This window comes from Eptatretus burgeri, chromosome 1, assembly GCF_056783735.1.
Source record: "Eptatretus burgeri isolate ZD-2024b chromosome 1, Ebu_testis_v1, whole genome shotgun sequence".
Lineage (NCBI taxonomy): Eukaryota > Metazoa > Chordata > Myxini > Myxiniformes > Myxinidae > Eptatretus > Eptatretus burgeri.
The window spans coordinates 35,524,430-35,537,115 of record NC_140961.1 but is presented as its reverse complement, the minus strand read 5'-3'; the positions used below and the strand labels follow the sequence as shown (position 1 = coordinate 35,537,115).

The following is a 12,686-nucleotide window of genomic DNA, read 5'->3' as shown; positions in this document are numbered from 1 at the left end:
ACTCTCATCCAGGTGTTTCACAAGCAGGGTGATTCATCAATGTATGCGCCGTCCCTGGGATGGACATTAAACTGGGCGTCCCATTTGCCAGTTGGTGGACGTTAAAGTTCCCACGTAGTCCTTCGCAAAGAGGAGACGAGCTATCGCTGGCACTATGAACAAATTCTAAATTCCTGCCCTAACATTAGTCAAACATCAGGCCTGGCCAGCATGTTCATGAAAGACTTTGGCCGAGCTTTCCCAAGCCAACATCACAAGAACGTGGGAATAATTGAGGCCGTTAAAGAAGAATAAGCATGCCCTTAAAGCAAAAGAAAAAACACAGGATTAGTTGTTGAAAGACCATCTTGTAAATGTCACATTGTCTACGTTCAGCTGATGCAAAGAACAGATATATGGTACTCTTTTGTATAAATTCTAGAATATAAGACCTGTCACTTCGCTGACGGAAATACCAATCTTTGCTGTGATGGCTAATCAATAGGGCAAGAAGAAAAAGGATTCTTGGGAATGCGGGGATAACCAGTGTCGCAAATTGGCGTTTGCAGTTTCGGCACGTGTGCCCTGTAGCCATATAAAAAAATATATATATATATTTTTGTCACGAACCTTCCCGGGAGTTCCCTGAATCCACCACAGCTGGATTTATTGAAATCCGTTAATCTGTTCTCAAGTTATAACACAGACAGACAGACACGGCTCCTTTTACAATATAGATAAGTGGAGGCAGACATAATCGCACATAATTTCTCCAAAAAGCAACAGTGCCTGGGCATATTCCTTTGCACTACCTCCTCGGCACTACACCCTTACTCACGTCAGGAAAATAAAACTGTTGTATACAGCATCATCTGTCATACCACTCATCACAACTAGCCTGCACTTCAGCAACTCAATTGGTGCTCCTCAACAATGTGCAATCAAAGGCTCTATGGACATCATTGCCATCTCAAGTCCTGTTTTTCCCAACCGACTATTGCAGAATGGTAGTCACTGTGTTCAGTCTCGTGTCCTCAATTCTTGTAACTCATGGTTTGTTCAAATGCCAATCAGGAATATACACTTCCTAATGCTAACCAGGAAGTAAAAACACAGCCTATTTTGTGTTGTAGTGCTCCAACCCCCACCCTCCCACCACTAAACATTATTACACTTATAGTAGTGGAAACTCAAAGTACTTTAATGTGTTTAAAAATCAGAACCTTCCTTTTCTCCCCGTTTCAAAATGCTGGTGTGAACAATTACCCTTAAGGGGTGTTCTCTGGAAATTAAGGAAATATCTCTCCATTCTCTCTGATGTTATATGGTTTCATGGAAATATGATTAGCCATTAGTAATTTAAATTTAATTGAATTGTGCTTTATTCTCAACTACAAAACAGAATAATTTACCTTAAACATTGCAGCATGTGGTTCGCCCAGCTCGTGGAAAGGTGGCCGACTAGACGCCATCTCGATGACAGTGCAACCAAGAGACCAAATATCCGCCGGCTTTCCATATCCTCGCTGACCCCGATCAATGATTTCTGGTGCCATGTACTGTAATGTTCCTGGAATACATGCATGCATATAAAATCCATTATTACATGAGTTCTCGCAGACGATTAAAGGTCTATTTGGCAGTGGATCAAAGATGTGTTTGCATGTCATCCCCAAGGGGTACAGCACATGATTATGCCATAAACCCAGCGAGCCAAATAAAGTGTCTGCTTAGAGAGTCTAGTACTCTAGTGGGTCGGGGATTCTATTCTGGCCCTGACCGAGTCATACAAAAGACAAAATAATACGTGCTACTTCCTCACCCTTTGGCACAGACTTTTGATCATCTCTTTTTAGTCCTGGGGCTGATTCTCAGAAGGGGCCGAAAATGAAAGTTTACTGCACCCCCCTGCCAACAGGTTTTATGTGTTTTTCTTGTTTATTGATCTATAAGGTGATGATTTTAAAACATTACCCCTTCTAAAAAAGGTGTTCATTCGAAGTTTTTGGAGGCATTTTTGATACCAGGTAAATACCGCTAAAATCGGTTTTTTGTGCTAGGGATGGGTGGGCATATTACATTGCAGTTAGGTTTGCTCAGAGTGCACATAGACACATTAAATACAAATCCAGGTGTTTGATTTTGTTTTAGGAGATATTTTCGCTAGAAATTGTGTGAAAATAATGTAAAGATTGTGTGAAAATGATAAAAAAAAAATGTGTGAAAATGGTAAAAAAATGTGCGAAAATTATCAAAATTTTGTTAAAATTAAGACAAAATATGATGTTTTGTCACTAACATCATAAACTATTATAGAAATTCACATTCTAGTATATTTCTTGATGTTGACTGTTGCAAATAGTGTCTGCTGCTTATTCAGTGTGAATTGCATTCGGTGCAGAGTATCACGGCATGTATTGAGAACTGGATAAACCCTTTCCAATCTGACGAGCAGCTGTGCCATTTGGCTTCTGGACACGTGGCAACCGAAGATGTAAAGCGAGACCTTTTGGATGCTCGTCAAAGAGGCGTAGGATCACTGAGGACATTTGCAGCAGTCAGATTAGGGAAAGATGGAACCAAAGACTTCTACGCTACTCTACCACAACTGCAGCTGAAGACGTTCACATCCATGAAGAAGAAGAAACTGGGGCATGACACATCGCATGCCAGCGTCCTGAATTCAACAAGAGACATGTTTGGCCGTCTCCTTGTGATTGGTCAAAGCCGTGAACTATCTATGGAGAAGCTTCTGAGTTACCCACTTGGACCGCTCCCACTCTCAATCGCCATGCCAGATGGAAGTCCAGTGAAGACAGTCAAGGCTAAATTGCTCAGAGCACTAGAAGACGATGTGCAACCGCTGACAAGTATCCCCCCGGATGCTACCTGGGTGCTTGACGCAATGGCCATCATCCATTCAGCAAAAACGGCACCAAACATGACATACTCACAACTGGCCTCTTCACTCTTCAACACCATCACATCTGGTTATCAAGCTGGTGCGCGCAAAGACTGGGTAGTTGACACATGCCCTGATATATCCATTAATATCGCGGAGCGCAAACTGAGAAGCGATGCTGGTATGGAGAGCCTCGAAACCAAGATCCGCACAGGAACACAGAAGATTGACCAGCAGCTGATCAAGTCTCTGACGAGTGGATCCTTCAAATGTGCCCTGACAGAATTCCTCCTGAATGAGTGGTCCGAGCCAGAGTATGCTGCGCAGCTGGGCCAACAAGCACTGTTCGTGACAGTTGGAGAGAGGTGCTTCAGGTTGAAGGCCAATGACCAACTAACAGAAGTCCTGAAGGCAGAACTGGCTGAACTGAGATGCACACACCAGGCTTTTGCTTCACGCAGCCCATGCAGCTGATCACGGTGCTCCTTCTGTGATCATCAAGTCCCCAGACAGTGATGTTGCAGTCATTGCCCTTTCAGTCTGCCATCATATTAGCTCGCAGCTCATCTTTCGCACCGGCTCACAACAGCGGACCCGCTACCTTGATCTTACAGCTCTGGCACATACCCTGGGACGCGATATCTGCTCTGCTCTCCCAGGTTACCATGCCTTCAGTGGCTGTGACTCGACCAGTGCCTTCACTGGGCGTGGAAAGCTGTCAGGACTCAAACTTCTAAAGATCGAAAATGAATTTAGAGCCACTATGAACAGCATTGGGCAGTCCTTCAGTCTGTCAGTAGCAGAACTCGCCAGAGGAGAAGAGGCCATCTGCGCCCTGTATGGGAAGAAGCAGCACAGTGGAGTCAACGAACTGAGGCATGAGATGTTTGGCGCGCATACCACAGACCCATGCAGACTTCCGCCCTGTCAAAATGCAGCCGAGTTCCACCTACGTCGTGCCAATTACCAGGCTGCCATTTGGAGAAGAGGTCTCGAGAACTGCCCACATGTACCCACTCCACATGGTCATGGCTGGGATGTAGCCGGGAACGAGATTACCATCAAATGGTTAGATGTTTCTCCTGCCCCGACGTCTGTCATGGAATGTGTTAGCTGCCGGTGTCTGTGTTGTGCTGACCGGAGGTGCTCCTGTAGACAGAATCAACTAAGTTGCACCAGAGTATGCAGATGCAAGCCTGACCAGTGCGGGAATTCCAAAGAAACCATCGTTGATCCACTGGAATCCGACGATGAGACAGATGACGAATAGGACATTGAACAATTCATATGAATCCAGTTTTTCTTCTCAGGTAAGTAAGATTTTGCTTAGTCTATAGGTCTTTTAACCTTATTTTACACAGGGTCTGAAATGACATGGGAACGTGCTAGAAACCTGAAACTTGGCCAGTTGCTACTGCCACATGCTTATTTTATAAAAATGAACTCATTTTAATTTTTGCCTCAACAATGAGCTAATTCTGACGTCAAGAATAATTAATTTTGGCGAAATTCCGTGATTTTAGTAGGTTAGTTTTAGAGTAAGAACCCCCCCCTCCCCCCTTCGACAAATTGCTCCCAAATTTGGTACACGTTTTTAGAAATGACATAGGATAAACGCCACCAAGTTTCAAAGTCATACCTTTAACCGCCGCGACGGTATAGGCAGAAAACAAATATGCCCCCCCCCCCACCGTGTAAAATAGGGTTAATATGTGTATTATTCAGTAATAAACATGTTTTTCAGGGTTTCGATAAACGTCCATGCAGGTTTAGTAAAGTTACAAAGCCTCAGCACAATACAAAATGCTTCCTGAAGCCAACAATATTGTCCTATACGAATGCTACAATACTCAATACTGCAAAAAATGTCAGGTTTTGCCAAAACGTATCACGGTATGAAATGGCTTGCAATGGGTCATTTGGACACTTTTTGAAAGGGGTAATGTTTTGAAATCAGATGTCTATAGACGATATAACATGAAAAAAACCAAACCTATGTTGGCAGGGGGGTGCAGCAAAACTCAAAATTTTGGAATCAGCCCCAGGACTATTTGTCCAGATTACCATCAACACAATGTCACATTTCCTTTTCCTTTTGATATCATGGTACTGATATCAATATATTGCTTCTTCCTTTGTCTGCATATACTTTGTACAATTAAAATGAGCCAAATAAGTGAATTAATGCACAAAAACAAGAAAAGTGAGCTTGTCTCCATGATTTTACAATTTCTCTTTCATTTTAAAAAATATCCTTTTGTTTCTTAAAGCTTTACAGTATTATACCTTAGTGTGATTTGCATGGAAAACCATTTGTAGGATTTTGTAAAATGAATGCCCTCCAGACCTGATAAGCTTCAGACATAGTAAGGGGCCAAATAATTTTAAATATGCAGTGGGATAACAAATTAAAAGGGGGGAGAGGGAGACTAAGGTTGGGACACAGTAGCAGTGAAGGGAGGGAGAAACGGTAATTTTTGAGGAAAAAAAAGCAGCAATTGGGGGAAGGAGAATGGAATGTTTGATATTTTTGTCCAACTAATACATTGATGAGTACCAAAGCAAAATATTTGAGAATAGCACAACTAATTGGTTCATGGATGATGATGGAGTGAACCATCGACTCGATTGATCTCAACCTCAGCCAACATGCTCTCCACAGTAGTTCTCGAGGCAAATGTATGATATACAATGACGACCACAAATGTCACGTGTAAAGTCTGATGGATTTGGTACTTGGCCATACCTCGATCTGAAAAGATTCACTCTACATTTTGTAATTGAAATCTACACATTTTGGATTCCCTTACTCCAGTCTCAAACTTTTGTGTAAACGGTCTTAAGAGTAAAGAGCAAGCAAGTTTGTTGAGGATGACTCTATTCTGACGAAGGACGAATGTTCAAAACATCTGTTGCACCTCATTTCCAACTGCAATAAACGTCCTCTCATCAACTTTTATCTGATGAAATATACTGTTGCTGAGGTAATTAATAAATGTGGTCCGTGAATGAGCCACAGATTAAAATTGGTGAGTCCGGCTATCGCTCGCTGTCCATGATCACCACGATATGGATCTGACAAAGTTTTGTGATCGAGAGTCTGATTGTGCCACACCTGTGAATGTCTCCGTAGAGGGGTTTATTCCAGCAAGACGCTTGGATGTTCCAAAATCAGAGATTTTCAGCACTCCACTGTAAGTGTTAATAAGGACATTGTCACCCTGCAGCGGCAGAAACAAGAAGCGATGGATAACACATGAGAAAGACAGTGTGGAGAGAAGAGATGGGGGGCTATGAGAAAAGTCAAATATAAGAACAAGGAGAGGTGTACTTTGATGTCACGGTGCACAATCTGGTTATTGTGAAGGTAGCGAATTCCTTGGAGGATTTGGCGTGTGTAGAACGCCATAGTTGGCTCATTGTTCTGCAGTGGTCCCCACTTCTCTCGCAACAAAGATGACAAACTTCCTGCAGAAAGTATCAGCAACAATAACATGGTATTCTAAAGTACTCTAACATCTCAAAAATGGCCTAAAAAGGAACTACTTAATTGGTCTCGCCCCGAAGGGGTTGCGAGACTCCCTGTATGTGTGTGTGTCCACCTCGATACATTTTAGCTTTAATCCTTCTTTTCTCTGCAACCGCTTGTGTGATCAATGCAAAGCTTTAAACATCGGAGGGACTCCCCATGGAGAATATTTTATTGATAACTCTGACATCATAAGTCACATGGTATGGCAGCCATATTGGATTAAGGAAAAAATGGACATCTCAGAAACCAACGAAAATGTTGAAACTTGGCATACGTCATCAACTCCCCATGGAGTATATAGGGTGATAACGATGACATCTTTAGTGAAGTATTCCAGCCATAATTGGTTGAATTTAAATACTTATCCCAAAAATCTGAAACTTCATATATCCGATCTACGACCCAATGCGAGTGAAGAATTAAATTTATGTCATCGGTCACGTGGTCTGGTGGCCATATTTGATTGAAAATAAAAAAAAATGTGAAAAATCTTCTTCTCCACAACCTTTAACAAATCTATGCAAAACTTCATACGTATGCTGAACTTGCCATGGTGAATACAGTTAGAATCTTTCTTCATATTCATCTTCATTGATGCAATGCAGCCTTAATGTGCACAGAAGTGGTCGTTAAACATCTTAATAATCCATCAGTCTATAATAATAAATGTGTGTGTCTGTGTGTGTGTGTCTGTGTCTCCTCCATAACTCCAAAACCATGAAACCCAGCAGCCTGAAACTTCACATGCATACGAAGAAAACTCCAAGGAAGTGCAAGAGTGAAAATTGGATATTTGGGTTAATTAAAACACCCCTTTTGAAGATAATTAATGGCCTTTTTTAATTATATCCTTTATCAGGTGCATCCTCAGTCACCACTCCCTATGGGGTCATAAGGCATATCCTTAAGACCTCCTCCCACGATTACCTCTTTAAGGTCATCGATTACCTCCCACAATTTCCTTAAGACCTCACGATTACCTCCTCCCAAAGCCCCCTTCCCTGCTTCACCCCCTCCTCCTCACTCCCACCCCAACTCCGAGTGTATAGTGACGTTTGGTAAGGCAACACTCTCCCCACCCCCTCATTCCTCGCTCCCCCTTCCCCACCCCTCCTAGCCACCCCATCCCTCCTCGTACCCCTCCTCTCTCCCTCCCCCCTTAATATTCCTGTCAGTGAAGCAATAGGTTGTATTTGTTAGTAATAGCGACAGGATGTATTTGCAAGTAATAAATAAAGCTATGATAATGGCAATGTACGTGACATAATAGGGTGCATGGATGATACGGGTATTGGGCCATAATAGTAGCATGTTTAGTTAACAATTTTCAGCACTTTTTGTTCAGATCAACACTGCTCAGCACTTTTTGCTCAGAATGGGCACGTGAGGCAAGATTATAACCTCTTCAGAGTTCCATTCTCGTTTCAATTGAATTCAATATTTTGAACACGAGAGAACACGATTTGGAACATGAACCTGCAGTTTAGCAATACAGTATTTTGGCTCTGAATTTGGCAAATTGTACGGAATCTCATCCCAAGTGCATGTGCACAGAAGAGTCGGGTAATTATGTTAGTCTTCTTGCCTGTCTGGCAGTCAAACAGAATTGAAAATATTTCCAAAAAGGACACTTACTGTTTTTCAGGACGTCATAAAAGACACAAACAGCAGGCACAAAAAAACGAATTTTGTGTGTTAAGTAAGGTGGCGTAAAAAGACTGCGTCAACGGCGGTAAACTTCCAAAAAAACGTCTTTTCTACAGCCTTTTAAAACTTTTATTTTATTTCGATTGAATTATATACTTGAATACTGGAGAACACAAATAACCTTGTTTGAACTTTAAAATCCTCCAGTTTAGCAGTACTTGAACAAAATATTACGCCATCCCGACCAATCAAATTTGCCGCACGCACTCTCAGCGTTGGGGAATATTGAGATTCAGAAAAAATGTAGGAAATATAGATCATGCTCAGAAACGCAAAGCAAGAATTTAAAAGACCTTTCCCATGTCCTTTTACTTAAGACTGCACAGGGTAAGGTGTTCTGTGAACTCTCCATTGGTGGTCATTAAACATTGCTTTGCAAACTAAAGACAAACTATTTTTAAAATCATGCTATTATAAAGGGAATGTGAGGTGGAGGAAAGGGGCTATTTGGCCTTTAACAGTGCACCGAAACAGCAGTTTTAAAGCTGGATGCATTTCTGCTTAAAAAAAAATAATAATCCAGAGCTTACCAACATCAACGCAACCAAGACAATAGAGAGCTATTGTGCTGTCCTAAATGATACGTACATACAACGAAGCCACAGACAGTAGTTGCTATTGCTGCGGAAATATAAACTTGACCAAGAGTATTCAGTTTTACAGCATCAGATTACATGACTGAAGTGCAACAGCAGGATTTGTTGTGTGTATAGTTTGGGTGAGGAACCTCCAGGAACTTGCTCCATGAGAATCTTGAAAAAGCCGCAATGACTCAATGAGCCGAGGTAGCGCACGATGTTTCGATGTTGCAGGTGCTTGTGCAACGCAATTTCCTCGTGCAGAGGCTGAGAATACCTTACAAGAGGGAACAAGCTGGTGTCACCAACTAACCGCACTGTGTTGAATCATACTCGTCAGCTTACGTCATTAGGCTTTTAGTTATGATCCACCTCAACAACTATTCCTACAACCCACAATATGCTTATATTGTTCGACTCCACAAATAACTTTTCATTTAGCTATGCTTCAGCTTCTCCTTGCATGAAGCATCAACCCTGCTCAGCACTATGACAATCAAACCCTATCCATCAGTGTACAATTCCTCATCCCCCCTTCCCCACCCCAACCCCAACCCAACCACGCGATGCCTCAGCCCCAGCCCATGCATTGCCTCAACGCCATCCCACACCATGTTGCTTTGCCTCACCGATCATCCTTTTCTGGTATTTCCTTTATCGCGATGCGCACGTGGCTGTGCAGATCTCGTCCAGCATATACCACGCCAAATGTGCCTCGGCCGAGTACAATACGTACGCCATTGTCGTCGTATTCATAATCCCACTGAGGAGGTATGTGGAACAGTGCCAGAGAGAAATCTGTAATTCTTTTTTTTTAAAGCTGTGCACAATTGTCGAGTCAAGGCTTTATTTTGGGAGGTTCTGCAGAACAACAGAACTGCAACAGGTAAAATACAGTATCTATGTACAAAGATAACAAAAGAGAGAATCTCCATCAGGCATTATCATGGACCACAACCCAAAGGAGGTAGTGTGCAATGGTCACATGGATTTCCATAAATGCACTTCAACAGTCCTGATCAGCTTCACTTGCAGGACAAAAATGGTGAATATGAAACTTGTATCAACAAGCTGTTCAGTTAAATTCTACGAATACTGAATGCAAGGGTGCAAAAAAAACCCCATAAAAACATCCTTAACGGCAAAGATAGAAATGAATGCAGAAAGGAAAAGTTTTAAAAACAAGCAAAAACAGAAGAATATAAAAATCAGAAGAAATGAAGATCAACAAAGTTTCTAGAACCCTGCATATGCTCAGCATAAAGAATGAATTAATAAAACATCTTTCTCGAAGACGAACAACAAAAACAACCCCTAGGGGGCAGTATTCAAGCCAACATTTTAAAGCTTCATTTGAACACGTGTTATTACCAGAGACACAGACCCTCACTCACCTCCAGATCCTGGTGGTTTTCCAGCTCAAGGTCCAGGTTGAAGCCCTGTTCCTCCATGAAGCTTTTCACCATAGAGTGAAACCTGTACCAAACAAGGATATTGGGCCCATCACATGTTCTTAATCCATAAACCCATAACCGTAATCAATGGGTTTAAATTATCTTACATGTACTGATCCAACTCTTACTATGACTGACTCCAGCTTAACATCCAATTCCAATTTGGCCAAAGTACATGCATACAATGGGCCACCTTTTCATGATTTTTTTCACCCCCACCCCAAATTTCCCGTTTTTCCTTCTTGAGAGTTTAATTCTGTATCCATCTTGTCAACTACCTGTATTCTCTCCTACCTCTCATCCGCATTTCGTGTTTGTCTGTCTCCGTCTATTTTATCCTTCGGCACTGCTGTTGGTGTCCCCCCCCTCTCTTTCTGCTGTTGCATCCTGATCCGTTCTGTGTTCTAGCTCTTCCAAGAGCCTGGACTTTGTATACAAAACAAAAATCCCTCCCATAGGGCCCACAACTAAAAAAATGCAAAACAGCAGAAATTGAGAACTGAAAATAAAGGACCATCCACAACCTAAATGCAAAAATGACAGCCAGCTTTAAATGGTGTGGTCTGATATGCAGCACCTATTTTAGTACTCCATCAAAACAGTTACTTTTAGTTAAGTTTGATTCCAACAGGATTGGTTTAGGTTCAGATCCCAAGTTTTTATCCCGGCAGCAAAATATTCTGAGCTCAGATAGGTATACATTCTGAGGTATACATTCTGCTAAGGTATACATTCTGAGCTCAGCCACATCTGCATTGAGATTAAAATTGGTTATTCTTTCTCTCTGTTCCCTTATTCTTGGTTGTTATTTTATTTTCTTCACTTCCTTGAAACCCATTTTTTTCTCATTGTTCAGTCCTGAGAGAGATGGTGATGGCAACACTGAGATGGATGGGAGTGCCCGAAGCAGAAGTATAATAGCATACAATTATACTTCTGCCCTGCCATAATCTCAGTGTTGCCAAAATCTAATCTGTTTATCTTTACATCATTATACAAATTGTACCAAGTTTGACATAGATCTCTTCAGCGGTTCTTAAGTTATCGCAGTAACAACAACCCATTACAGACTTCACCTTTGGCCTCGTGATGCTGAAATCTGGTCAGTTCATCTTTGCATCATAATATATACTTCTACCATGTTTTATCAAAATCCCATCACTAGTTCACAAGTTAGTGCGGTAACAGAATTTTTGCCAAACGAGACCTCTGACCTTTGACCTATTGACACCATAATCTAATCTGTTCATTTTTGCATCATTATACAAACTTGTACCAAGTTTGACATAGATCCCTTCAGTCATCACGGTAACGAACACCTATTCGGCACGGTCTTCATTACAGAGGCAGACTAAGACAAGAACCTCGACATCAACAACAGCAATGTCGAGTTCTTGTAGACCTACGACACTTTGTAGGTGAAAACTGTATATGTAGAAGCATTACTCCTCTCAATTTGCTCAATGACTTAAAATCAGGTAGTATCTGCATGCTTCAATCATCAGGTGAAAGGTACGGTCAGTCCATCTGTCAGTAAACTGGTCACTTACTTAATGGCATGTCCCTCTGAAGGAAGGAAGATCTGGAAATCATTGGAATTTTGCAGAACATAGAGGAAGCAACACCGCTCATCATGCTTGGAGATGCTGAGGAGATGGGGAGGAAGGGGGAGGGGGTGAGAGAATGGGGGGAAAAGATTTTTTGGGACAGAAAAAAAAAAAGGTACAGATGACCGGATAAAGACAGATGTGCAATTCATCCATTAAAATTAGTTTCTAATTCTCAGCATTTCCTCATATGTAGAAAGTACATGATAGTTGAATTTTGATTTCAAGGTGTCAGTGTTTTTTGTTTTGAGAATACATGGTCGAGGCTTGTGTAAGAGCTAGAGCAGAATAGAATGGAGCTAAATGGAAAGGGGGAAACACCAACAGCAGGGTAGAGGTGAGAGTGAGATCAAGGGCAGGGGGAGGATATATGGGGTGAACAATGGAAGTTCAACAAAAAGTGCACACTTGATTCCAGCCTATTGAAATTTCCTCAACTAATGAGACTGTGCTGTGGTTTAAAGAGCCTATCACTATACCAGCAAGAAGCCAGTATGGGGAAAAGCAAGTGTAATTGTATCTATGTAAGGCATTCACATATTTCATATCAACCACTCATGTATTTTTAGGCCTTACCAGGCTGGTACCCTATTGTTTTTGTTCAGATTATTATTCCTCTACCGGTTTCACCAGAGGGAACTATGGATTTGCTCTGTGTCTGTCTGTCTGTCCCTTTGTCCATCCATTCATCCCACCTCTGGTTTTTCAGACTTTTTCCCCCCATACCCTCCAACATATTCAACTCAAACTTGGGACATGGCTTTATTATAATTTACAGAACAAGTTCGAGTTTCAGGGCGTTTCACCTTTTTTTTTCCACAAAGTTTGCCCTATTTGGACTGAGAAAAAAATCACACCGGCAGGGGGCATATTTTGCAAAGCAATTCTTCCTCTTGTTAGACTCCTCGCGGTTTCATCGGAGGGACT

The 12,686-nt window shown here is 41.8% G+C and overlaps 2 protein-coding genes across 2 annotated transcripts in view; one reads left to right on the top strand and one right to left on the bottom strand.

The window, feature by feature from the left end:
- LOC147034221 (uncharacterized) overlaps positions 1-12,686 on the top strand; it is a 150,708-nt gene that overhangs the window by 40,208 nt on the left and 97,814 nt on the right. The gene's annotated exons all lie outside the window — the stretch shown is intronic.
- Positions 1-12,686, bottom strand: part of LOC147034224 (mitogen-activated protein kinase kinase kinase 15-like) — an 87,442-nt gene that overhangs the window by 28,767 nt on the left and 45,989 nt on the right. The window contains exons 12-18 of the mRNA XM_085878810.1: positions 11,703-11,798; positions 10,093-10,174; positions 9,328-9,461; positions 8,848-8,975; positions 6,213-6,349; positions 5,997-6,102; positions 1,392-1,549 (exon numbers count right to left, since the gene is read on the bottom strand). Coding sequence (XP_085734936.1) covers positions 1,392-1,549; positions 5,997-6,102; positions 6,213-6,349; positions 8,848-8,975; positions 9,328-9,461; positions 10,093-10,174; positions 11,703-11,798 — 841 coding nt within the window. The remainder of the gene's footprint in view (positions 1-1,391; positions 1,550-5,996; positions 6,103-6,212; positions 6,350-8,847; positions 8,976-9,327; positions 9,462-10,092; positions 10,175-11,702; positions 11,799-12,686) is intronic.